General features: G+C 46.1%; 1 protein-coding gene and 1 long non-coding RNA gene across 2 annotated transcripts in view; one reads left to right on the top strand and one right to left on the bottom strand.

The window, feature by feature from the left end:
• The window catches only part of Syn2 (synapsin II), a 151,682-nt gene extending 130,388 nt beyond the window's left edge, over window positions 1-21,294 (top strand). Inside the window, exons 12-14 of the mRNA XM_035448559.1 lie at window positions 11,034-11,094; window positions 14,957-15,209; window positions 18,199-21,294. Coding sequence (XP_035304450.1) covers window positions 11,034-11,094; window positions 14,957-15,209; window positions 18,199-18,334 — 450 coding nt within the window. The 3' untranslated portion in view covers window positions 18,335-21,294. The remainder of the gene's footprint in view (window positions 1-11,033; window positions 11,095-14,956; window positions 15,210-18,198) is intronic.
• On the bottom strand, window positions 1,607-8,803 carry LOC107978804. Its single transcript, XR_004770986.1, has 4 exons — window positions 8,664-8,803; window positions 3,578-3,688; window positions 3,129-3,268; window positions 1,607-2,451 (listed from the first exon to the last, which is right to left on the bottom strand). It is a non-coding gene; the product is annotated as an uncharacterized LOC107978804 (long non-coding RNA).
• Window positions 21,295-23,516: the final 2,222 nt, after the last annotated feature.

The following is a 23,516-nucleotide window of genomic DNA, read 5'->3' as shown; positions in this document are numbered from 1 at the left end:
TTGGGCATGTCTCCCTCCCATCTATGTGTGATAAAACACACAGCAATATCGGCAACCAGAGCAGTCACCTGAACTTCACTGTTCAGCTACTGCTGGAACTTCATTGCCTAACCTTGATTGATTGATCTGATTGAACTGTCTACACATCCCTCCTTCTCTAGATGTCAAACTAACACATGTGGTCTAAGGGGACCACCATGAATGACAAAGACACTTTGATCCTTCAGAAAATTACAGGAGTTCAGAGGTTTCTTCCTGGAGGCCAGATGCAGAAGACAAATACCCTCCCTGACCCCCCCCCACACACACACACAGGGTTTCTCTGTGCAACAGCCATGGTTGTTCTGGAACTCACTCTGTAGACCAGTCTGGCCTCCAACTCACAGAGATCCTCCTGCTTCTGCCTTCTGAGTGCTGGGATTAAAGGCGTGTACCACCACGCCTCTCTCAAGCAAGGCTAAATTCTTTCCTGCACACACAAATGCTTCCTGCTCCTCATGAGCAATGACCAGGCTTGGTCTGTGCTTTTTTCCCTTGACTAGTGAAGAAGGCCTAATAACTGTAAGAATTACACAGTGGATGAGATGCAGTTCTGCCCAAAAGCTGTTTGTGTCCTGACTTGAAGTGGTAGCTGAATTGCCTAAGTGGTATCTTCTGTGCCTTCTGTTAACTTCCTCCTGAGTCTGTGCTTTGACCTCGGGTTGCCCAGCAGCCAGTGGACACACAGCAACAGTCTGATACCTGGCAAGATGCAGTGATGGCCCTTAAGCCACAGCTGTACTGGCCACGTTTCCAGATCCTGTTTGATTCAATTGAGAAGACATCCGTCATCCTAAGCCCAGGCGCACAGACTGGTCACCCCTTCAGACCAGCTGCCTTCTCATTCTTGTTGCCACACACCTCCCTGCCTCCGTCCTGTACTTTACCCACATGAATCTGTTTCTAACGCCCATTCTCCACCTGTAATCTGGATCCCACCTTTGCCTTTAAAATGTCCCCTCTCTTTTCCTTTATTAGTCTGTCCTTTTTCAAATGATCACATCCATATACAAACATTTATCACTAAACAACAAAGAACAATTGGGTGGTGGCGTACACCTTTAGTACCAGTACTTGGAAGGCAGAGAGACAGGCAGATTTCTGTGAGTTGGAGGCCAGCCTGGTCTACAGGATGAGTTCCAAGACAGGTTCCAAAGCTACAGAGAAACTCTGTTTCAAAAAACCAAAACCAAAAACAACAAAACAATAAAATACCCTTCAGTCCCCATTCCCTTCTAGCTACTGCTCAATTTCTCCCCCACTGTTTCACTATCACCTCTTCATCACACCACATTTTCTCCTCAGTCCTCTCCAGTCAGCATTCTACCACCACCATCCCACTGAAATTGCTCTTAGCAGAGTCATCTCCATGTCACCAATCCTGTGTCTTGGTCTCACAAAAACATTTGATACAGCTAACTCATTCAAGACACTCTTTGATGGGCCACTGTGAGTGTACTCTTGCTTGTTTGTCATTCTACCTCAGTGGCTTCTTGTCATGAGAGTGCTCCATCAGAAATAGACGAACATGTTTGTGCATTTCAACAATATATTGAGCAACAATAAATTCACAAGTTGCAATGCTTTTAATGGAGACCATCTACTAGGTTTTCCCATCTTTTCATGGTTACCTAGCTAAGGCCACACAAGCTCTTTCGTTGCAACCTTAATTACAAATACTAACTCTAAGATTGTACATCACACACCACAGTATTTCTCTATGTGTATATGTAGATTAAAGGGTTACCACAACAGGTTAAAAATCAAGAGCTTTTCAGAAGGAGGCTGATAGGAATGTAAATAAAGTCTATATCGATGGAACGAGGAACCCAAGCCTAGCTGTAGGGAAGAAGCTGAAGAAGCAGCTGTCACTTCAGCTACAGGTGTCAGCTGTAGGTTGGAGAGTAGAGTGTGGAGTTGAGTTTGACTGCAGGGGCTAAAGGGCAGGCTAGGTCTAGAGGAAGGAATAAAAAGAGGGATGAATGGCAGGTCTCAGTCTTGTGGGCAGAAGGAAGTTGAATGTGGAGACTGATCTGAAGCCCAAGGATAGTTCTCTGTCTGCCAGTCCTTAGTGCACATACTCTGTTCAGGTGACTGGTTAGTGGGAATATTCCCATTGCAGTTCTGGGTATCTACCTCTGGGCCTAGTGAGAGAGTTAACCCTTTCTTGTCTGGTGTGTCTAATAAGTTCTTAGGCCCAGTTTCCCTGGTGTAATTTAATAGACCCTGATAAATTTATAAGGTGGTACCCCTTTTACTCCAGGAACAAGTCCTTTGTCAGGCTATGCCAAATAGATGGTTCTGGACAGATGTTGTTGTGTGTGTATGCATCCAAAGGCACAGGCTTCCTCCATCTTCAAAATGGAGCCAAAAGCTACTCATGAAATGGAGTCCCTCAGGGCAAGGCACAGTCTTAAAAAAACAAAAAACAAAAAACTGTTTTATACAATGTGGAATAAATTAAAACAGGGCAGCATTATCTTAACATTTCCTTCCCAGCTTTCTTTTCTGACACTCCTCCTTCTGGTAAATCTTGAGATGTACCCTGAACTTGTAAATTCCCTGGTGAGTGTGGCCAGCCTCTGTCTACCCTGCCTTGACCACTCCTTGAAATTCCAAGTCACATGTCTAAGGTCCACTAACACCTTCACTTGCCTGCCTGAGTACAGCATAGCCAAAGCACAGATCTTCCATTTCTACCAACATCTTATCCCTTCACTTTGCCTAAATTTCCCCAGGCTATTTATATATGATCTCACCCACCTTTCACCCATGCTTGAAAGTACTACATTTTGTGCTCTGTGCCATAGCCACACTTGTCCCAAAAACCTATGTTCCTTATTTAGCCTCTCCCTAAAATGTTTTCCCTCCTTTGCTTTTTGTACAGCTCACTGTTTGGTACAGAAACTTTCACGACAGTGTAACTAACATTTCTTCAATCATCCAAAATTGCCACTGTTTAGAAGCTGCTACCTTTCCTTTCCTTTCTTAGGTTTTTTTTTTTTTTTTTCCATTTCCTATCAGCTAAGATTGATTCTTTTATCACTTCTACTAGAATGCAAACTCTTTGAAAGTTGGAATTTGCTCACCATTTCATCTCAAGATCTTAGCAAAGCCTCTGGACTGTACAATCCATAGAAGATACTACTGTGGGGCTCTATAACTTGGGATATTCCTGGAGAGTTTCGATCTCGTGTGAATTCATCAATGCAGTGCAAACCTATACAAACTAAGACGCCATGATTATCATTAGGCAATATAATTCCACGAACCCATCATCATATATGTGGCCAATTATTGAGCTAAATATTGCTGTGCAACACATAAATTTTATCACCAGTGTTCTAAAAGGGTGTTTGAGAGCAGTATAACGAGTGACGATCGTAGTCCGTAAAGTTAAGATATCTTTATTCAGATAAACACCAGCCAAATGCAAGCCACAGTGTGCCAGGGACAGCAAGGCAGGCAGGCCAGAGAGAAGGGCTCCCAAGTGCCTTGTAGCCCCTTAAAAACCTATCACGAGTCATCCTGAACTCACCTTGACCATGTCCTGACAGGCATGGTCAGGCATACCTGTAGTCAGCCCTTAAGAGGCGTGGTTACGGTGTCTCCCTACAGAGCAGTTTGTCTTGGTTGCAGTCCTTTGTCTCTAGAAAATGTAAAGCACAGTAACAAATATAAATCTATTTTTAATATCTCTGCATTTAGTAACAGCTCTTTACAAATGAGAATGGTACAGTGTTCCTCTTATCTGGGCAAATCACTTCCACGACCTAAGTCCCTGTGGTAGACTTCGTAGAACATAATTGATTGTGTGTCCCCATTTGGAAACAATGCCTTTACTGGCCCTATCATCCTGTTTGGGCTTATGTGTCTAGATCCTAAGGAAGCCTTGATAGTGTGCAAGCAGAAGAGATTAAAAACCAAGAAACTGCCTGGGTCCCAGCCTATGTGTCATGTCTCCTGCCAAGCCCCTGCATGTGTCTGTCATGTATGCCATTCCTCAGTCAAGCCACTCTTGTTAGCTTCTTTTATGACCATGGAACACCATGGACTGAAAGAGAAAGAACTGGCTTGCATCATTTGATCTGCTTGTTGCTCAGAAATATCAGTAATATAGAAGAGGACCAGGGCAGACTTGTGACAAGCTTGCCCATCTCTCTTCCTCTGTCCATCCCTGTTCTATCCCTAGAGCATTCCTTCCTATGATTAGAGATTACCTGGAGGAGGCTAGAGGGAGGGAGGAGAGGACGATGAGTAGTGGGTAGACTTTGCCTTTCTGTAATCCTGCCTCTTACCTGGAGTGGATTAGACATGGAAAACATAAACTAGCTAACTGCTGTGCATCCTTCTAGGAATCAGGGAGGTAATGACCACATCATCAAAAGCAGAGAGGTGAATAACAAAACTCAATTTGGCTGTCAATGGCTTAGTCTCACCCTGGCTGGACTGTTAGCCTCCAGGCTGCGCCAGGCAACTGACTCTCTCTACAATGGGTATGCTGTTCTCAGGGTGGCAGTGACACCTGGTGGCCAACAATTGCAGAGCCTCCGTGGGCTCCACTTAAGAGCCTCTTTCCCTGTTACCCTGGCTCTCCCATCCCCCAAACACACTCAGTCTTTGAGAGTAGAAAAATGCTCGCTGCTTCATCTCTAGTGCTTAGGAGAAATCTGGTATTTAGGGCTGCTGAATGTGTCAAGAACAGCTTGACAACTGGGAAATCCCTGAGAAGTTTGGGGTGTGTATGTCTTCGGCATCTGAGACAGGCCTAAAAGTGGGGCTCTGGAGAGAGCTGCTTTCCAGACCCCCCAGAAACAAGGGAGAGACCTTCAGGTGTCGAGAGCTTTCAGATCAAGAGAGGTGGCTTCCTTGTTTTCATGTGGCTGGGTTTGTTTGTTTTCACTTCTCTTTATATTGATCTCACACTTTTTATTTTCCTGTAAAATCTTCCAGAGATAAAAGACCAAATGATAACACAGGGTTTCAGATGCCGATGAGTGAAGCAGGGCCTGGTCTTTCTTCAGTGCCCCTTGGTTGTGCATTTGGCAAGCTCCCTACTTGGCTTGTGGGTAAGACCCATAGAGAACTAGTTTAAGACTAGCCCTTTGGAAACAATGGTTCGCATTTGGTTCCTGGGATAAGGTGAGGCTTTCTTCTCCCTGAACTGATCACATCACACAATTGATGTTGCTTCTTGTCCAAGGGTGGTAGTATAACAGGATGGATTCTGTGTGTGATCAGAGGAGAGACCAGGATGGCGGTGGCTCATCGAAGCTACAGACAAAAGTAAAGGACTGTGGCAGAAGATGTGGTTCATTTGGTAGGGTACTTGCATCACATGCAGGAAACCCTGGATGGATCCCCAGCACAGGTGTAAACCAGGTGTTGGTGGCACACCTGCAATCCCAACATTCTTTTGGTAGAGGCAGAAGAATCAAAAGCTCAAGGCCATCCTTGGCTACACAGCAAGTTTGATGCTAGCTTGGGATACATGGGACCCTGTCTCAGACAAAACAAAACAAAACAAAACAAAACAAAACAAGTTAAAGGGACTGCAGTTGGCTGCCAGCTGTTTCCAGAAGCCAGTGACTCAATGTCTTTAGCTTTCTGATGCCGTCACGGATTAGAAATGGTCCCAGAGGCAAATCTGCTGGAAGACAGGCTTTGACCTTGTATAAGGAATCACCTCACCTATACTGAGAGCAGAAACTGTCACTCTGGTCTGTGTGACTGTCACATTAATACTCAGACCTCAGCAGGATAAGGTACTTATTAGGGAGGTGGTGAAAGGGCCGGTGGGAGCTGATGGAGCAAGTAAGTCTCAGAATCTTCCAGAACTAGAGTATTGTGCTCCAGGCTGCATGCAACCACCAGACCTGGGGGAAGTAGTAGGAAGAGTTCAGCACAAAAGGACCAAGGGGCTAGGGAGGTGGCTCTGTGGTTAAGGGCACTGGCTGCTCTTGCAGAGGACCCAGGTTCAGTTACTAGCTCACATCTCTGTACTGGAAGATAGTGACACTTCTCTCTGACCTCTGTGGGCACCAAGCACACACACACACACACACACACACACACACACACACACACACACACACACTCACATAGTATCCATACATGCATGTAGGCAAACACTCATGCACATAAAATATAATAAATAAAATTTCCTGTGAGCTTTGTAAGTACAAGGAGACCAAGACTGTGAAGGGATCTCTTCACCCTGAGAAGTGTAGCCCACTTAGAAAGGGGCGCAAGTGTCCCTCGGATCCACGTTGGGGCTGTTTCACTTGTTCTAAGAGGTAAAGTTAGGACAAACCAAAGCCTTCCTGCTTCCCACAGCAGGACTGGCTTCAGAGGACATGTTCCCCAGTGAGTAGAAGCTGAGAACTCAAGGAGATTGGGGGCAGGTTCAGATAAAGCCACCAGTGAATAGATCCCTTAACGAACTATTAAGAGAAACCAACTATTTTGGGACTGTCTTTACTTTCAGGGACATCTTTAATCACTTGAAACTGACATTCTGACCCAGGGTGACCTGATCCTCAGTACCCCCATAGGACTCGTGGCCCCTGTGGACCATTTCTGGTGTCCTCAGGTTATGGGAGGGCCACAATCCTGGCAATGGTCTTTGCCCGAAGAGTGGTTCCCCTAGGAGGGGAGGAGCAACAGCTCATCCCTGGCTACCTTTTAAATCCTTGTAGAGGAAGGAAGGGGGGCAGTGGCAACTGAAGGGGTGAGTCCGGAAAGGTCTCAAGGTGCTGAAAACATACCGTCCCCTTTGCTCTACAGCCTCCTGACCACATTCCTTCCTGCTTCTTCATTCTCCCTGGAGTACTGGACCGGGGAAGCTAGGCCTGGGGGAGCTGATCAGAATAGTTCTGTGGCGTGGCCAGTAAGGAGCTTGGCCTGGCCCCTTTCCTGGGGCCAGACCCTGGGACCCTTTCCCAATTTCCTGTCTCAGATATGCTGAGCAAGCATAGGCCTTCCTCCTGGTGGGGGCAGCTGGTGTTAAGCCAACAATTCTCAAAAGTTGAGTCACTCAATGTCTTTCCTTCCTCAGCTTTCCATCCTGTTGGGGCCTCACTCAGATAGGAGCTCCTCTGCCAGAGTATCTAACAAAAGCTACAGGGTGGAAAATTAGAGGTAACTTAGCGAAACCCCATAGATCCCCAGCCATGGGCTTGGTTTCTCTCCCAGGCCATCGAATCCCTCTCTACTCACCTCAGAAACCATCTACTCTTCCTAATCTGACATTTTTACAACTGGGTGTATCTTTCTGAAATTACACAGAGGGAAGGCATGGTCTAACCCAATCCAGAAGCCACCATGTAAGAACTACTGTGCCCAAGATGACAGGAAGCTATCCAGAAATGTCTTCATTGATGCATGACATTCTCACACTTAGTCTTATTTAAATAAAAGCAATTATGTTGACTTATCATTCACTGCCTAGGACTTCACAGTTTATAAAGCTCATCTGTTGTTTTTAAGCCTCCAAACCCTTATGTGAGATATTGGGCTAGTGATTCTGTGTTTGTTCACGTATCAGGAAAGACAACGAAGATGATTACCCTGAGAGTCACCTGGATGCTAAGGAGAGCTGGATCTCACCTCCAGCTCAGGAGGCTCTGTGCAATACTGTGTACCAGGGCTTTTTGATGTGCCTGTGATGGCATGGGGAAAGGAAAGAAAGAGAAACCTGGGCATTTGTGGTACTGTATGAGGAAACTTGCTCTCCTCCCTTGATGGCTAAATGCTCAACCTGTCAACCTGAGAGTCTGCACTTCACCAGCTGCTTCTTGGGGTGTTCATCTGTCCTGCCCCCTGGCTCTCTTGATTGCTAAAGCCCATAGACCCAGCAGCAGAGTAGGATATTAGCCTAGTTAGCCTCTGTGGGCAGCAGCACACTCCTCACCGAGTACCTCCAAGCCTGTGCCTGAAGGATATCTCTGTTCAGGCCCAGCAGCCCTGAGGCTTTTCTTGCCTCAAGACTGTACTGCTAAGAAGGGCTTATCTATTACCTCAGTCGTCCAAAGAGCTGAAAAAAATGCACAAAGAATTAGTGGAAGCCTGGAGCCAGAAGAGCCAGCTGAAGTCATCTGCCTGTGACGACTTGTGTCCCCTGTACAGTATCTCTGGCCAGAGTTTTTCTAGGTGCTGGTTGAAGAGCTCATGGAGGAAAAGTCACCATTACCTAGGCTACCCTTGATGTGATTCACTCTGAACACTGGTACTGCCAGGCTCACACCATTTAATCCTATAACCTGACCATTTGGAGAAACTGAGATTCAGATTTGAAGTAACTTGTCAAAAGTCACATAAAGAAAGATGTTTCCAGTCTCTCAACCTCTTGTCTCTTCACAGACCCTGCCAATTCACCCCTTCAAAGAGGTGCCCAGAAGTGGTGGCAGTGCCTTCTGATGAGGCTTGACCAAGCAAGAAGGCAATGGATCTGTTTCTCTCCCTTACTAAGACACGGATGCATCTTCTGCCTCATTAGTTTTGTCAGTGGCATTAGACTGACACCCTCTAGCAGTCATTCCCTAAGTCCAGGGTTTTATGGGGCTTTGTCCCTGCCGTCCTTTCTATCCACATCTGGTCATGGGGGCTGGACTAAGCATTCTTACCTGTTTGAGTCAACCAGCTTCCTGAGAGCAATCCGGCCGCTCAGGCCGACCATGAGTTCCTGCCTTGGGCTGGCTATAGGCCAATTTTTGACAGTGACGCCAGAGTGGCCAGACTTCTGTGGAATTCAGCATCCCAGGAGGCTCTTGGTGACTGGAGACAGATCCCGTGGTAGCCAAACCCCATAGGGAATAAGCCCTCAGCCTTTAGCAGACAGCAGGCTTGTGGGAGGAGCCAGAGTGTCTCAGCCTGGCAAGGGACAGTCCTAAGGGACTCTCCTCCTAGCCTCCCTCAGTCCCTGAGAAGTCTTCAGTCCACAACCTCAGTGGAACCAGGGACAGAAGAAGCTCTTTAGGCGCCATCAAGGGTGGCCAAGGCACATTCCCAGGCTCTAGCCCTGAGGACTGCCTCTGGGACCTTTTCTCCTAAAGCTTTGGGAAGGGCACTTTGGGTTTCATTTTATCCTCTAATGCCTCACATGTATATTTCTGTGGCAGAGGAGAGCTAGAATCAGCCTGCCTTCTGTGAGTGCCTTCTGTGAGGCCTGAGGAAGAAAACTGGCAAGAACCAGTCTAGAAGCTCCCCAGGCTCGACTTGGGCTGCCCTTTGCCTGAGTAACTGTCTTGGATAATGAGAGGCCATGACACTGAACATATGGCCTGGAAAAGAGACTGAACAATAAGGTTTGGACCAGAAGGCACAGGTACTTTTAGGATAGTAGGGAGCTGAAGGTTACAAAGGTTGATTCCAACAGCAGTGAAGCAATTGGGAATGTTAATAAAGCAATCTCTACTATATACAAGCCATTGTTAGGGGTAAGAGAGAGACTGCATAAAGGGTCCATGTACCCGGCACACAGTAAACACTCAAGAAATTTCATATGAGAGAAACTAAGTGGCACAACTAGGGAGACATTTCAGGGAAGTAACAATGGCCATGAAGAAGAACAATTAAAGAGATGAATTGAAAGGATTAGGAAACTATAGTGTAAGCAAAAGCTGATAAATGCTTGACCAAAGATGGTAAATGGAAGATGGTGCCAGAGGGAAGAACCGAGGGGCCCTGGTGGATGAATGGTTTGGGTGGCTACAAGCTGGTTTAATGGATGTGTGTATGTCTCAGTGTCAGGGCTCAGCACAGGTCTCCGCAACCAGTTAGAGTGCTTGGAAGTACGGAGGCAGGCATGGAAATGCTGGTTTCTGTGGTGGTGTTGAAGGTGGTTGACAGGTAAGATGGGCTTCCTTGCTGAGGGATACTGAGGACACTGCAAAAGCCATGTCTGTTACTGTCTGAAATCCTACACAGTTGGAAATGAAGTCACCTTTGAAAGATTGAGATACTGGGAAGGGAATACTTCTACTTCCAAGATAGGAGCTGGCAACTGGCCATAGGAAGCTGGAAGAGAGAAAGGGCCCAAGGGGAAGTGGGAAGCAAGGGGAAAACTGCACCTATATGGGATAGGGCTTGGGGCCTTATCTCCAGGGGTGAGGGGCACTGAGAGGGAAGTAAGACACAGCTCAAAAGCACATTTAGCCCACTTCTCAGCCCTGGGTGGGGAGGTCCACTCTGACATCACCTCGGCCCACTTGGCACACCTTGGCTTTAGAGAGTGTTTCCGGTGCACTCAAGACAAGCTCCAAACATGCCTGAAACACAAGTGTGAGACAAACTAAGTCACATGCATCTTTGATCCTGTCAGGACATAATCAGAATCACAGCTGGGAGGAGAGGAAGCGTGGGAGTGGAGCCATGTCGTCAGGCAGACTGTAGTTCTGCAGTTCGAGACAGCAAAACAACTTGGCCTTGAGCACTTTACCAGTATTAGCTTCTTACCTTTCTGGGTAAGGAGGTTCTGAGAAACAAACAGCAGTTCCCTCCTTCAGGTCCCTCTCCCAAAGAGTGGATCAGACCCCTGGTTAGCCCCCAGACTGAACCCACGCTACAGTTCATCCCAACTAGACAGGAGTCACATCTAAGCTCACACATCTACTCCACCCTACCCCTGACAGGGCCCCTCCCCTAGAGCCATGTGCAGCCCAGTTGCTTTCCTATCAGAAGCTGGTCCTGTAAATTCATAGTGAACTTGGATGTCAGGCTGTGTGGTGTGAGAAGGAAGCACAAACTTAGAGTAAGTCTATTGTGAGCAAAATGAAAGAGGCTTGAGGAGGTCTTAGGCTTCCGTCAGTAATTCCAAGGCCTACAACTGCCTACTCCTCAACCAGCAACAGCCCAGAGGCTGAGGGTCCTTGGAGATCTGGAGGTCTGAGCAGACCCAGGACTCCAGTGCAGCCTTGCTGCTGCACTTCTCTTTGGCGTTTGCTTGGAACTTTGTTTTTTATCTCTTGTGGCTTTTTTTTGTTTCTGTTTTCCAGAGTGGAGCACTTAAGGAACCGGACTCCAGCAAGACCCCACCTCAGCGGCCACCCCCCCAAGGTTGTTTACAGTATATTCTCGACTGTAATGGCATTGCAGTAGGTCCAAAACAAGTCCAAGCTTCTTAAAGTGATCAGTAGTTAATTTTTCAAAGCAGAAAAATTTAAGCCAAAAACAAAAAGAAGAGGAAAAAAAAAAAAAAAAAGGAAGGTGGGGAGGGGAGCGGCAGACCCTCCGGATGGTGCCGCTGCTGTGTCCTCTCAGTGCTGACTGGACCGTTTCTCCTATGCAGTGTCTGCTCCTTGTCTGGTTGTTTACCTGTCGCTGTTTGTGCTTGTAATGCTTTTACGTTTTCTGTATAACTTGTGGTTCCAGGGCTGTTTGTCAACAGTGTACACAAGAATTGTGCCTCTCAAGTCCAGTGCGACTATCTTCTGGGTGGTTTGATAGTGTTTTTAAAGCATCACATAGCAAGGGGTGACATCTGCGCACAGGGTGGACGGGGAGAAACAGCCACCACCACAGAGAGACAGCCAGGCTTCTCTCCTCCCCCCCCAGGCTCAGACTCACCTCCTCCCACTTACCTCCACAAGTGCTTGGGATCTTCAGTGAACTGTGTCTTACTTCTTCCCTGCATGACTAGGGTAAATAGATAGCACTTCTAAGAGATTTTCAAGGTCTACTTTTCATAGCTCCATCTGTTGAATTTGAAGGCATCCATCTTTTTCTCCATCCGCTACAATCTGGTGCAGTTTGAGTTTGTGTGAATAAGCTGGCTGTGCCTGTAGAGCTCTTGTGTTTTTAGTGATGAAATGCAAAGAACCAGCTGCTTCCAGGAATGTGTTCTGTATTTTATATACCTGTATTCCCTTCATTTTTGATTATTAACTAGATACAAGGTTAAAAAATAATAAGGGGCCGCCAATGTGCAATATCCAAGTGATTTCATTTTTTTCTGTGTGTTGATTCTTAGTGCCTGCAGTTGTTTCTTTGTTGTTGCTGTTTCTAAACTGGTCTCGTGCTTCTGTGGAACTGGGGCTGCCGCGTATTCCCCAAAGCTTGACCTGTGAACAAAACTGATTACCCAGCAGTGTTGAACAGTATACAGGGGATGACTGACAGTCTGAGAAGGGTTGATCCATCCCCAGGCTTCCTAACATGAGACCAAATCAGATATGTCTCCTGTCACCTAAATGGGCACTCTACCTACATAGCTCTGGGCTTGACCATTTTAGTTCTCAGCCTTGGCCTCTTTGGAGAACCAAAGCTTTCTGGAAAAATCTGGCTTAAGTGTCAGTGTGTGTTTGTTGGACAGAGGCTCCATACCTTGGAGAACCATTGCCAGAGTGTCTGTCCTTCTGACAAGGAGCCTTGGCAGACGATGTTCTTGTTAATTAAGCCAGAACTCGAGGGTCAGGGCCTCATCTTGCCATCTGTGAGCAAGGCTGGGAATGGGTTCCAAGTGGCCTTCTCCAGTCCCACAGCCCGTATGGGAGCTCATGGCAGCAGTCTGCCTTTTAGAAGAAATGCTTCTGGCTCTACTTTTACATTCCCCACCTTTGCAGTGGCATGCCAGGTACTGGGCTACCAGGTCTGAGGAGTGAGCAGTGTTGCTTGTATGTAACTGAGTCAAGGGTCACATGCCCTGGCTTCTCTTTGGTTTCTGGAAAATTCTGAGGCTCTATAAAAATGTGTATAGTGTGAATGTTGTCATCTGTGACCCTTCCCTTAGATAAAGATGGTAGTCAATCAGTTGTAAATATATACATATATGCATATAGGCACTTCCAGGTGGGTTAAGAATCAGGCCCTTAAACATCTCCTAGTCTAAAGAGAGTAAAGGAATGTTTCCCAAAATGAAGGGATACATTTTTTGTTTTTTATTTTTATTTTTTATTTTTTGTCCAAGTGGTGAGCTGATGGTGATGTTGCTTCTCTGCATGTTATCAGTGTGTTACATCCAGGTGCTTTCCATGTGACATTTGTGAGCCACAAATACAAAGTTGCCATTTGAATTCAGTCAGTCTACAGGGTGTTGTCAGCCAAGGCCTCTCAGGTGGGGGTTAGATGCTGATTACAGCTCCCACTGCCACACGCAAGCAGACAGCATCACCTGACTATCAAGTGCCCTCAGGCAGCATGCTAAGGGACAACTCTGTGGCCTGGGGGGCACTTCTGTCACAGTGTAGGGTTTCTGTTCAGGTGTCCTGTTCCCATTTCTTTTCCCATGTTGTCCCCCCCCCCCCATTTTGTATGATCTGGCTGATCCTCAGCCGATACTGGAAGTGTGATGAAGCCCCCTCTTTTGTGATTCTCTTGTACAGCTCAATGTGCAATAAAGGAAAAGTTATATCTGTCTTCAGTGTTAAGTTGTAAAGTTTCTGGCTATTCGATTACCTCTGTACAGGTGGGAAAGCACTCAGGTTTGTGATACAAGAGGCTGAGCTATCCACCTGAAAGAAACGCTGATGCAGTAACAATGCTAATGAAGTAATAGTCTTGGCATCAGACTTCAGGGGGCAGAAGCTGGTTAACATGAGATAATTGGCTGGTCGTGTAGTTACCTGATGTGGCTTTGAACTCCTTATACATGCAGAATTCCACATATTTTACATATGTATTTTTTATATGTAACATACCCTGCTATTAATTGGTGACTGATGATAAAGGGAAGCCCATGCCACATAGAAGGGAAATGAGCTGGTAATTCTGGGTGTGCAGTAGTGTAGACACACTTCTGCCTCTGCAGAGGACATAGGAGTGTTCTGATTTCTAGGAAACTAACAGGGCCAGTTTTAGCTGTGGCAAGCCCATGAGTGTAAACTCTGGAATTGAGTTGAGAAACTGGATTTTCCAGGACAACTAGGAATCATTTCCATTAGTCAGTGTGTGCCCATGGGTCATCTTTTGACTTAAAAGATGTGCAGATCCCCTTCTGAAAAGTATGAACTTACTGATTCCACACTTTCTGTCCTTCACCCCTTAGACAAAGGAAGGCTTTTTTCTCAACAGGCCATCTATCTGATGGTTCTGTGTTTCATGTTGGGTAAAAGGTGTACTGTTATTAAGGGGGCTGTTTGCCAGATGGTGCCCACAACATCCCTGGGGGAGCTTGGGGTTTGAATGTCTGAAGAATTTCCCCACACACCTGAGCAGTTTGTCATGCTGGGGCCCCTGAGGATGGCACTCAGGTAAAGAGGGCCTGGGAAGAAAGGATTGATCCTGGTCGTGGGAGTTAATGCGCCAGTGGAGCCCAGGTGGGATGGGTGTGGCAATCAGACACCTGCAGTCTTGGAGCAGGATGAAGGCAGCTCCATGGAAACAATGTCAGTCACGGATGAGCTTAGGCACAGAATCATTTCTAAACAACTTTCTTGTCCGCTATCATCTTTGAAACAACTGCTATCTTTAAAAGATAATTGTAGGACTTTTAAATGATTTATGGTTGGAGAAACTGAGGCCCAGAGAAGCTTGGCATCTTGCTAGGGATAGTGTCACAGGTAGATTTTTTAAGTGTTCTGATTCTAGTGTTTGTCCCCTGCTCTCTCCTGCATCTTCTGTGTGGATCTGGGGGTTTTTAGGAATCCTTAGAGCAAGTGGCTTCTTCCTGGGGACTTCTGGGAAGCAGAACGGAGTCCCTCTAGTCTGGAGGCCTTCTGTAAAGGAGCTTCTCTCTGTGGGGCTTCCCAGTCCTCTGCCTTCTTCCCTGCCCTTGTGCCTTCTGCTGTGACTAAGTTGTCGAAGCTCTGAGGAGCATTGAAGAGTGATGATGTCTTGTCTAAGGACTCCCTTCCCAGCCCTCAGAGCCTTGGGTGGCTTATCCTTTTAGCAATGATCTAACCACACCATTTGAGATATAGATTCTACTAAGGAAACCCTTTGAGATGGTTAAATTATGAAGTTTTTCTTGTACTGAACCTAGGGGGTCCTGGGCAACCCCAAGGAATGCAGCCCCCAGGCAAGGTGCTGCCTCCACGTCGGCTCCCCTCGGGACCATCACTGCCATCTTCTTCCTCTTCCTCCTCCTCCTCTTCTTCCTCTTCCTCGGCTCCTCAGAGGCAGGGCGGCCCCACCGCCACCCACGGAGATGCACCCTCCAGCAGCAACTCCCTGGCAGAGGCCCCACCGCCCCAGGCTGCTGCATCACAGAAGCCTCAGGCTCACCCGCAGCTCAAGTAAGATAACCCAGCAGTTCCTTACCCCTTTTCTGTCCCTATTCCTGGGCTGTGGGCCTCTGACCTGAAACAGAACCACCTTCAGGTTGCCACAGATAGTTGGTGATTCGGGGGAAGGGTTGGTGGTGGTGATAGTTGTGGGTGTTTGGTTTGTTTGTTTTTTGCTGTGTGAGAGGAGAATGCCTAGAGTGACTTGGAAGGGGAGAAAAGAGGGAAATTAAATTTTGCCTCAGGTTGAGCAGGATGCCCACACCCACTGCTTTCTTCAGGAGGAATTGCAGCAGGTACTGATCCACCTCTGTCGAGCCTCTTGCTAACTTGGGGCTCCCACTCTTTTTTCCATGTGCTGTCTACTAAACTTAAAAACAAAGAAACAACAACAACAACAAAAAACCTTAAAGTCTTTCTGACTTCTGACTCAAGGGTATGCAATCAGCAAGGCTGCCCAAAAGTAAAGGGAGAAATAGTTAACTCCATGGCAACTTTTTCCTTCAGCTGTCTGGAGGAAGTGTAGGTAACAAAGGTGGCACCTTGGAGTTCAAAAGAGATCCATCCTCCTTGGTACCCTCATTCTCAAGGGTCAACCTGAGGGCCCCTGCACACTGTTCTGCTGCATAAAGAACTGTACATAGCCCTTAGGAAGCAGTAGTTCTGTCCTTGGGAGGGTGGCGTCAGTGTGGTCGGCTCCACCCACTCCACAGAGCCACACATGCTAGTTTTAATATCCCTATGCAGACTCTGTCATCACTCCTGGCAGAGATAACAGCAGCTCCAGAGATATCAGAGAAGTGATTCTCAACCTGTGGGACACGACCTTATGGGAGTCAAATGACCCTTTCACAGGTGTTGCCTAAGACCATTGGAAAACATAGATATTTTTGCATTATGATTTATAACAGTAGCAAAATTATAGTTATGAAGTAGCAATGAAAATAATTTTATAGTTGGAGGTCACCACAACACAAGGAACTGAATTAAAGAGTCACAGTGTTAGGAAGGTTGAGAAACACTGCTCTAAATGATGGACAATAGTGAATTTCCGGGGGGGGGGGGGGAGGGAGGCTGTGAACTTTCAGAGTCCAGGTGAGCAGCTGGGGATTGTGCACATAGAAGAAAACTTTTCTCAGAGCCACCAATTAGTGGCAGAGTTAGGGTTGGGGCTTGAGTGTCCAGATGCTCACTTCTCTGGGTCTTCTAGTCATACACATTGAAGAGGCATGACTACTTTTGTTCTCCAGCTCAAGGCAGTAGTACTTCTTCTTTTTTTTTTTTTTTTTTTTTGGTTTTTCGAGACAGGGTTTCTCTGTGGCTTTGGAGGCTGTCCTGGAACTAGCTCTTGTAGACCAGGCTGGTCTTGAACTTACAGAGATCCGCCTGCCTCTGTTTTCTGAGTGCTGAGATTAAAGGTGTGCACCACCACCACCCAGCTTTTAGCAGTACTTCTTATATCCAACTTGCTGTGTCACCTCCTCAGTCCAGCAGTTTGTCCTTGCTGATTGGGATCATCACAGCTGCCCTGGCCCCAGTATAAAAGCAAGCCTCTGGTTTGTCATCGCCTCTGGGCTGAAGCTGATGAGCAGAGCCAGCCACTGGTGATAAGCTGGAGGCTTGTACCTAGTGCCCTCTGCTTGTGCATACAGAAGTCTCCTTCCTCAAAGGCCAGCATGCTAGGGCTTGTCACCAGCCCTAATGAAAGGCAGGACACCAGTCCACAGTCCCTGTGGGAGGAGAGAATGACATGCAGGTGGGATTTTCCTGGATGCACCCAGCATTTACAGAGGGATGGAGGTCCTAGAGGAGTCCTAGAGCCAGAAAGACCCAATGGGAGTCAAGAGACAAACCAGGCCACCAGGGAAGCCAAACCTCATGTTTCCTCCTGCATTGTGGTATTGGCTTCCCCCCAGTCCCCAGCCTTCACAGTTTTTCTTTCTGAATCACTTGCTATGAAAAGATAAATTCAGAGAGAGAGAGAGAGAGAGAGAGAGAGAGAGAGAGAGAGAGTGTAGAAGTAGTTGGTTTTTTTATTATAATTTTGCTTAATAATCGTGGCCCAATAAAGTATCTCTTTTACTCCTATATACCCTGAATCCCTCAAACCTCATATCAAGGTTCCTCTGAGGAAGGCAACAGGGGTGACTGTGATCACAGTAAGAACAGGGACATGGTGCTAGAGTTATAGCTCTATCAGTAGAACACTTGCCTAGCATACACAGAGCCCTGGGTTTGATTCCCAGCCCTGCATAAAACATGGTGTGATGGTACATGCCAATCATCAAGCACTTAGGAGATAGAAGCACAGGGGTATACTCAACTATACAGGGAGTTCAAGGTCAGCCTGAGCTACACGAGATCCTATCTTTTAAAAAAATGCAAGACCAGGGAAATGGAGGCATTAGACTTTGTGGGTCAAGCTGAAGCCATTAGACTTTGTGGATCAAGCTGAAATAACAGAGAAATAGGAGGAACCAAGAGGACCCAGAGGTCATCATTCTACCAAAATCTTCATGCCACATATGAAAAGCCAGGGCCAGAGTGACACATGGCTTGCCTGAAGCCAGACATGACTTTGTGGCAGAATCAAGTCTCTGAAGTTGAGTCCATCTTGACAGTTGATGAAAAAGAGAAGCCAGGTGCCCACAAGTGCTGGTGTCTTCTTTCATCAAAGGAAAAGGGTGTGATATGCCTAGATCCATACTTAGAAGTTGGGGACAGAGCCTTTGAGTCACCCACTCTTCCTGTTTTCCCTTGTGCTTTTGCCCTTCTCTCTGGTCCCCAAGCTGTTCCCATCCTTCCTGTTTCAGCAGTACTGAAGGTGGGGAAGTAGCCAAGGACTTCCTAGTGCCTAGCACAGCCCTCTCAGCCACCTCCTGCTACCCTGTTCTACCTGGGGAGGGGGAGGGGAGCTCTTGTTGTGCACTGTCGCATCACAGCCCTTCGCTGCCTTACTAGGAACACCCTCCTCATGTTCTCTCTGGTTTTTATCTTCAAGCAAGTCGCAGTCCCTGACAAATGCGTTCAGCTTCTCTGAGTCCTCCTTCTTCCGGTCTTCAGCCAATGAGGATGAAGCCAAAGCCGAGACCATCCGGAGCTTGAGGAAGTCCTTTGCCAGCCTCTTTTCAGATTAGCTCTTCAGATACACGAGGGCGCCCGGCCCAACCAGGAAAGGCATCTAAGACATTCATCAACAACAGTCTGCCATGTTTGGTGGCAATGTTCCATGACTTGACATGTGTGGTCCCTTCTTCTGTTCCTTTGTGCTCAGTAATTCGTGCAGCCCAGGAATGACCAGGTGATGGTCTCAGGGCAGGTGCCTACCCTGAGAGGGACTGACAGGAGAGGAAAGGGCTGTTTCCCTGTAGTCTTAAGAGCTTTATTCTGAAGTCATTGTTGCTGTGAATTTAGTGGCCTTATTGTGACAGAGCCATTGTGTCTTACCCTTCCCTGTGAAGCCAGGATCTCTGTAATGGAGTACTCCTAGCAGCTTAACCCAGCTCAGATGCAGAGCTAAGCATGTCCTTGTAGTCAGTGCTACCTGTGGGAAGAATGTACTTACCTAGAAGTACCGTTGGCTCTGAGTTTTAGGAACTTTCCCCAAAGCTGGGTGTCCTGTGACACCCGTTGAAAGCACACTCACCAGACCCTCTGCTCCCTAAACTGCTGTGGTAGTGAAGTTCCTGTGTCTGTTGAACCAAGAGAACCAGGACTGCCGTGTCTCCTCTCTCCCCTCCAGAGAGCACTTCTGTTGTGTGAACTGCAGTAACCTTGGCCTCCCAAAGCTGCTCTGTAGAAGAGAATGCATGCCGCTATAACAGCAGTCGCCAGCCTTTGTGTTCCTCACCTAATGAATGTCAAGATCTTGGTGTAATAAAAGCAGCAGCATTAACCGGCATTTGATTCAGCCCTGAGGTTCCCCTATCTAGGTTGAGCACATACATGGGGCATGCAGGTGTGTTTGTGAGTAGGGAGTGAAAAGTCCAGGAGGGTAAAACTGCTGTTGTTGGGTGTGTGTGTGAGACAGCAGGTGTATGTGTCTGTGTTGAGAATGTGTCTATACTTTAAATCACATACTGACACTCCTTACAGCTCCCCAGTGGATCCGCCTCCTCTAGAACGGCTAACTTACCATCAACAGCTTGGCATTTCTACCCATTTGATTCAATCCACAGAGTCTAATCTGCATAGCACCCCTGCTTGCATATCAGCCAAGTTAGACCCACTCTCCCATCTTTCATCAGTATCCTCAGCTAAAGTCCACAAGGTAGAGCAGAAGCAACCGACTCTAGTGAATGTGGTCCCACAGCTGTAGCTCAGCAGGCCTGCTGCTCAGAAGGCCTGCTGCTGGGGCAGGCTCTGAGGGATTTTATTCCGACATCTTCATGATTCTCTGAGGGTGTTTCTAAAGACTACTCATGCTCTGAAGATAAATTCCACATTTACACATGTTTAAGAAAAATCAGTGTGTTAGCATTTTAGCTACATAATTCCCTGGATTGACATGAATTCAACAAGTTAACACTCCTAAAAATGCCACTGTCTGGCCCCTGCTCACAAGCAGGGATTCCAGGAAGTCAGAGAATGGATTTTGGTGGTGCCAGCTCTCCTTTCTGAGTCACATTTATCCCATGTTTTAGGATCTAAGGACCGAGGCAAGTAAGGCAAGAAGTAGAATCCCACCTCACCCATTGAATGGCACTTGATGGGTGATGTCCATCCATCCTTCCTTCCACGGTACACATACTTAGGGTACAGACAGCCAAATGAAAGACAAGGGGAGTCAGAATATATCTCTCTCTCTCTCCCCTCTCTCTCGTGGGGATGGATCCCAGGGCCTCAGGGCCTCACTCATGCTAGGCAAGTGCTGTGCCTCTACCTGCATCCTAGTGAAGGAGAAGGGTCACAAATCTTAGGTTTTGTTTGAAGAAATGACAGCAAGTCAAAATTCAATAACTCGTTTAAGGTCATCCAGTTGGTCAAGTGGTAGAACTAAGATTGAAACCCAAACAACAGGGGCTCTGAATGTGGCTCCTTGGGAACAGCACCTGCTACACAAGTATGAAGATCAAAGTTTGGATCCTCAGAACTCATGGGAATAAAAACCAGGTGGGTGTGGTAGCCTTCCTATAATCCTAGTGTGTGGGAGGCAGGGACAGGGAATCCCTGGAGGAAACTGTTCAAGATTCGGCCAGAAACCCTGTCTCAATATATAAGGTGGAGAACAAAGAAGAAAGACATCTAGAATCAACCTCAGTCCTCCACATGTTCACACATATGCACGTGTCCCTGTATACATGTGATCACATGTAGATGCATACACATATGTACACTGCAAAGAGAAAGCCAAGCAATAGGGTTCATGGTCTTAATCACTTTGCTATATTTTAATCAATCTTGCAGGGTCAATAAGAAATAATTTTATCATTTTTTCATAGGGTAACTATATAATAAAGTGTATACAAACCTAGCCAAGGGTGGGCTTGTCACCAGTGTTGACCCATTGGCCTAAAACTATGAGTAACCTGCACTGTGTGTCTTATTCTGTTCAAATATAATTCTGGTTCTTAAAAAATTACTCATTCTTCCACATGTGATGTCAAAACCAAAACCACAAGTAGCTTATTTAGAAAATGAGTCACCCTGGAAGGACTGTTGGGGTAACAAAAAGGGGAGGCACTTACCACAGTCATGCAGTACCCTAGTCAAGGGATACAGGGATTCTACCCAGCCCCTACTAATAGATCTGGACCAGAGGTGGGGGTGTCCCATTGAGAAGCAGACTTCTTGGTATTTAAAAAGATGATCACAGAGTCTTGGAAAACAGTACCACACAATGGTCAAACATCCAGTGAATAGTGTGAGTCAAATGATCAAAGGTTGGGTCAAATGGTTGATGCTAGTCTGCTGTAGATTCCCAAGCCTTTGGTCTGTAGGCCAACTGGCTGCCATGTAGATTAGATTACCTCTCTGTAGCTTATTGGAATTTTCTCTGACATCCTCAGCACAGATGAGCAAACAAAAAGCTTCATCTCTGCCCTTGTGGGGCTCCCCACCACCCAGATCAAGGTGAATAAATTCTGTTCATTATGTATTTGTTGGTAATTCTTTATTGTGTACTTATTAAGCTCAACAAATTTCATGGAAGAATTTAAAACTGAACTACCCAAAGTTTCCACATTCACAAAATCCACAACTATTAGGGGAGATGATGTAAATAGAAAAGGCAAGTGTACTGTCTTAAGGAATGCAATCATGGTGTCAGCTTGGAAAATAATAAAGCTTGGTAGCGATCGATGAGAATGTGGGAAACTCTACCCTTATACATTGCTGGTGGGAGCATGTGTGGTCACTACATCCAGTGCCCAGCTATGCTTCAGGAATCTCATTTCTGAACACTTCTAGGGACTTGATCAACACAAGGAAGCAAAGGAATCCTGGTTGCAACATGGAAAAACAAACAAACAAACAAACAAACATGGAAACAAACAACTGTCCCTCATGAAGGAATTAAATAATATATTGTGACTCATTCATAAATAAGACTACTTTATGATTTAAAATATGTGAGGAATTCAGATGAGTTCTGATAAGATATGGAAAAAGAATGAGTAAGATGAGTTACGCCAGTGTAAGATGGACAACAAGCTGTACGTGTCTCAGTGGAGCACATGTCTAGCTCCAGGTCAGAAAAACCTACACTGTAGGTAGGAGAGAGCTGGGAAGAGTCCACAAGATTGGGAGGCCTGTTTACTGGGGGAGGAGTGAGTGCAAAGAATTTGGAGTTTTACAGCTGAAAGCAGCAATTAGCCTTACCACCTCTTTACAGACGAGAAAATTGAGGCTCAGGCACTTAGGACATTTACCACAGTTTTGAAGGGTGTTAGTGACATAGACAAATAAATGAACTTTAGTCCTGTCTCCACGGTCATTTAGAACATGTCCTTCCTGAGACAAATGAAATGGAGAGGTGTAACATTTCTAAAGAGAGGTGTATCAAGGCAGGTAACAGGCCAGGAGGAACTGGGAAGACAATGTTAGCTGGTGGCAAGAGCCTGAGTCAAATCTGAGTTTGTACCCAGGCTCTGCTAATTATTGGCTAATTGATTTGACCTTACAAGTGATTAGCTTTTCTGTCTCAAGTTTTCCTTTCCTTTCCTGGGTGAGTTTCAGGATTAAATGAGCTAAATGCCTGCTACCAACAACAGCTATTTCTAAGACCATCATAATAAATTCCACCTCTGTCTATCTCAAAGAACACATTTGTCAGCACCCAGACCCCCTTCATATGACTCCTCTCAAGGTAGCCAAATGCCTTTCTCCAGCTCCCAGATTAGTGAGCCTCTAGGGCAATTTAAACCCAGCTGAAATGACCCGAGGCTGTAGCTGTTGACCACAATTAGAGTTGAGGGTGGACACCTGGAGAAACAGATGCTGTTGCTGCCAGGCTTCCCACTGGCAATGATAAAGTGTGAGTGCACAGATACACACACATCAGTAACCTTGCAGGCATAGAAATAAAAATCTCATTAAAAAGAGGGTCTCACTACATAGCCTTAGTTGGCCTTAGAACTCACTACATAGACCAGGCTAGCCTTAACTCACAGAGACAGACCTGCCTTTGCCTCCCAAGTCCTGGGAGGAAAGGATAGGCACCACTATGCCTGGCTAATAGTTTTTCAGTTTTTTTTTCAGATTTATCTTTTCATTTTTATTATTTTTAATGTGGAAGTATGTGGGGGAGGGCTATATGTGAATGCTGGTGCCGAAAGAAACCAAAGAAATCCCTCTGGGAGACTAAACATGTATTCTATCCAGACTGCTGCTTAGGCACAGAAAATAATTGCCTTCAGATCTGTCGTAAGTACATTATTTGAATTTTCTGTGACTTTTGGAAGATCAGGAATTTTAAACCTAGAAATCCAGAGATTTCCCTCATAAACTCTGTGCATTCTCTGTGTATTTTAGCAGAGTTATGACACACAGGAAATAATGAAGAATTGTCATTTTAGGGATTAAATTAAGATTTAAAGGAAACAGTCTCCCTGGGAATCAAATTGAAGGGTTGATCTGTATTATAATGCGAGGTCCAAAGCATGATATGACCATAAATGTGTGAGAAATTTTTAAGACAGGGTGTCATAATTGAATGCTCTGTTTCCACTCATAAGTCTCCATGGACTTCAAGCCTGTGAACTGTAAATATGTAGAAAAATAATGCAATTAGTCATTCCTCCTGGTTTATCCTCTTACTGAACACCCCAATCAGTTTGATAATTTGCAGTTTCTCTTATGGTCACACATACTATATCCACT

This window comes from Cricetulus griseus, chromosome 8 (genome assembly GCF_003668045.3).
Source record: "Cricetulus griseus strain 17A/GY chromosome 8, alternate assembly CriGri-PICRH-1.0, whole genome shotgun sequence".
Lineage (NCBI taxonomy): Eukaryota > Metazoa > Chordata > Mammalia > Rodentia > Cricetidae > Cricetulus > Cricetulus griseus.
The sequence above is the reverse complement of the archived record's forward strand: the minus strand, read 5'-3'. Positions and strand labels throughout refer to the sequence as shown.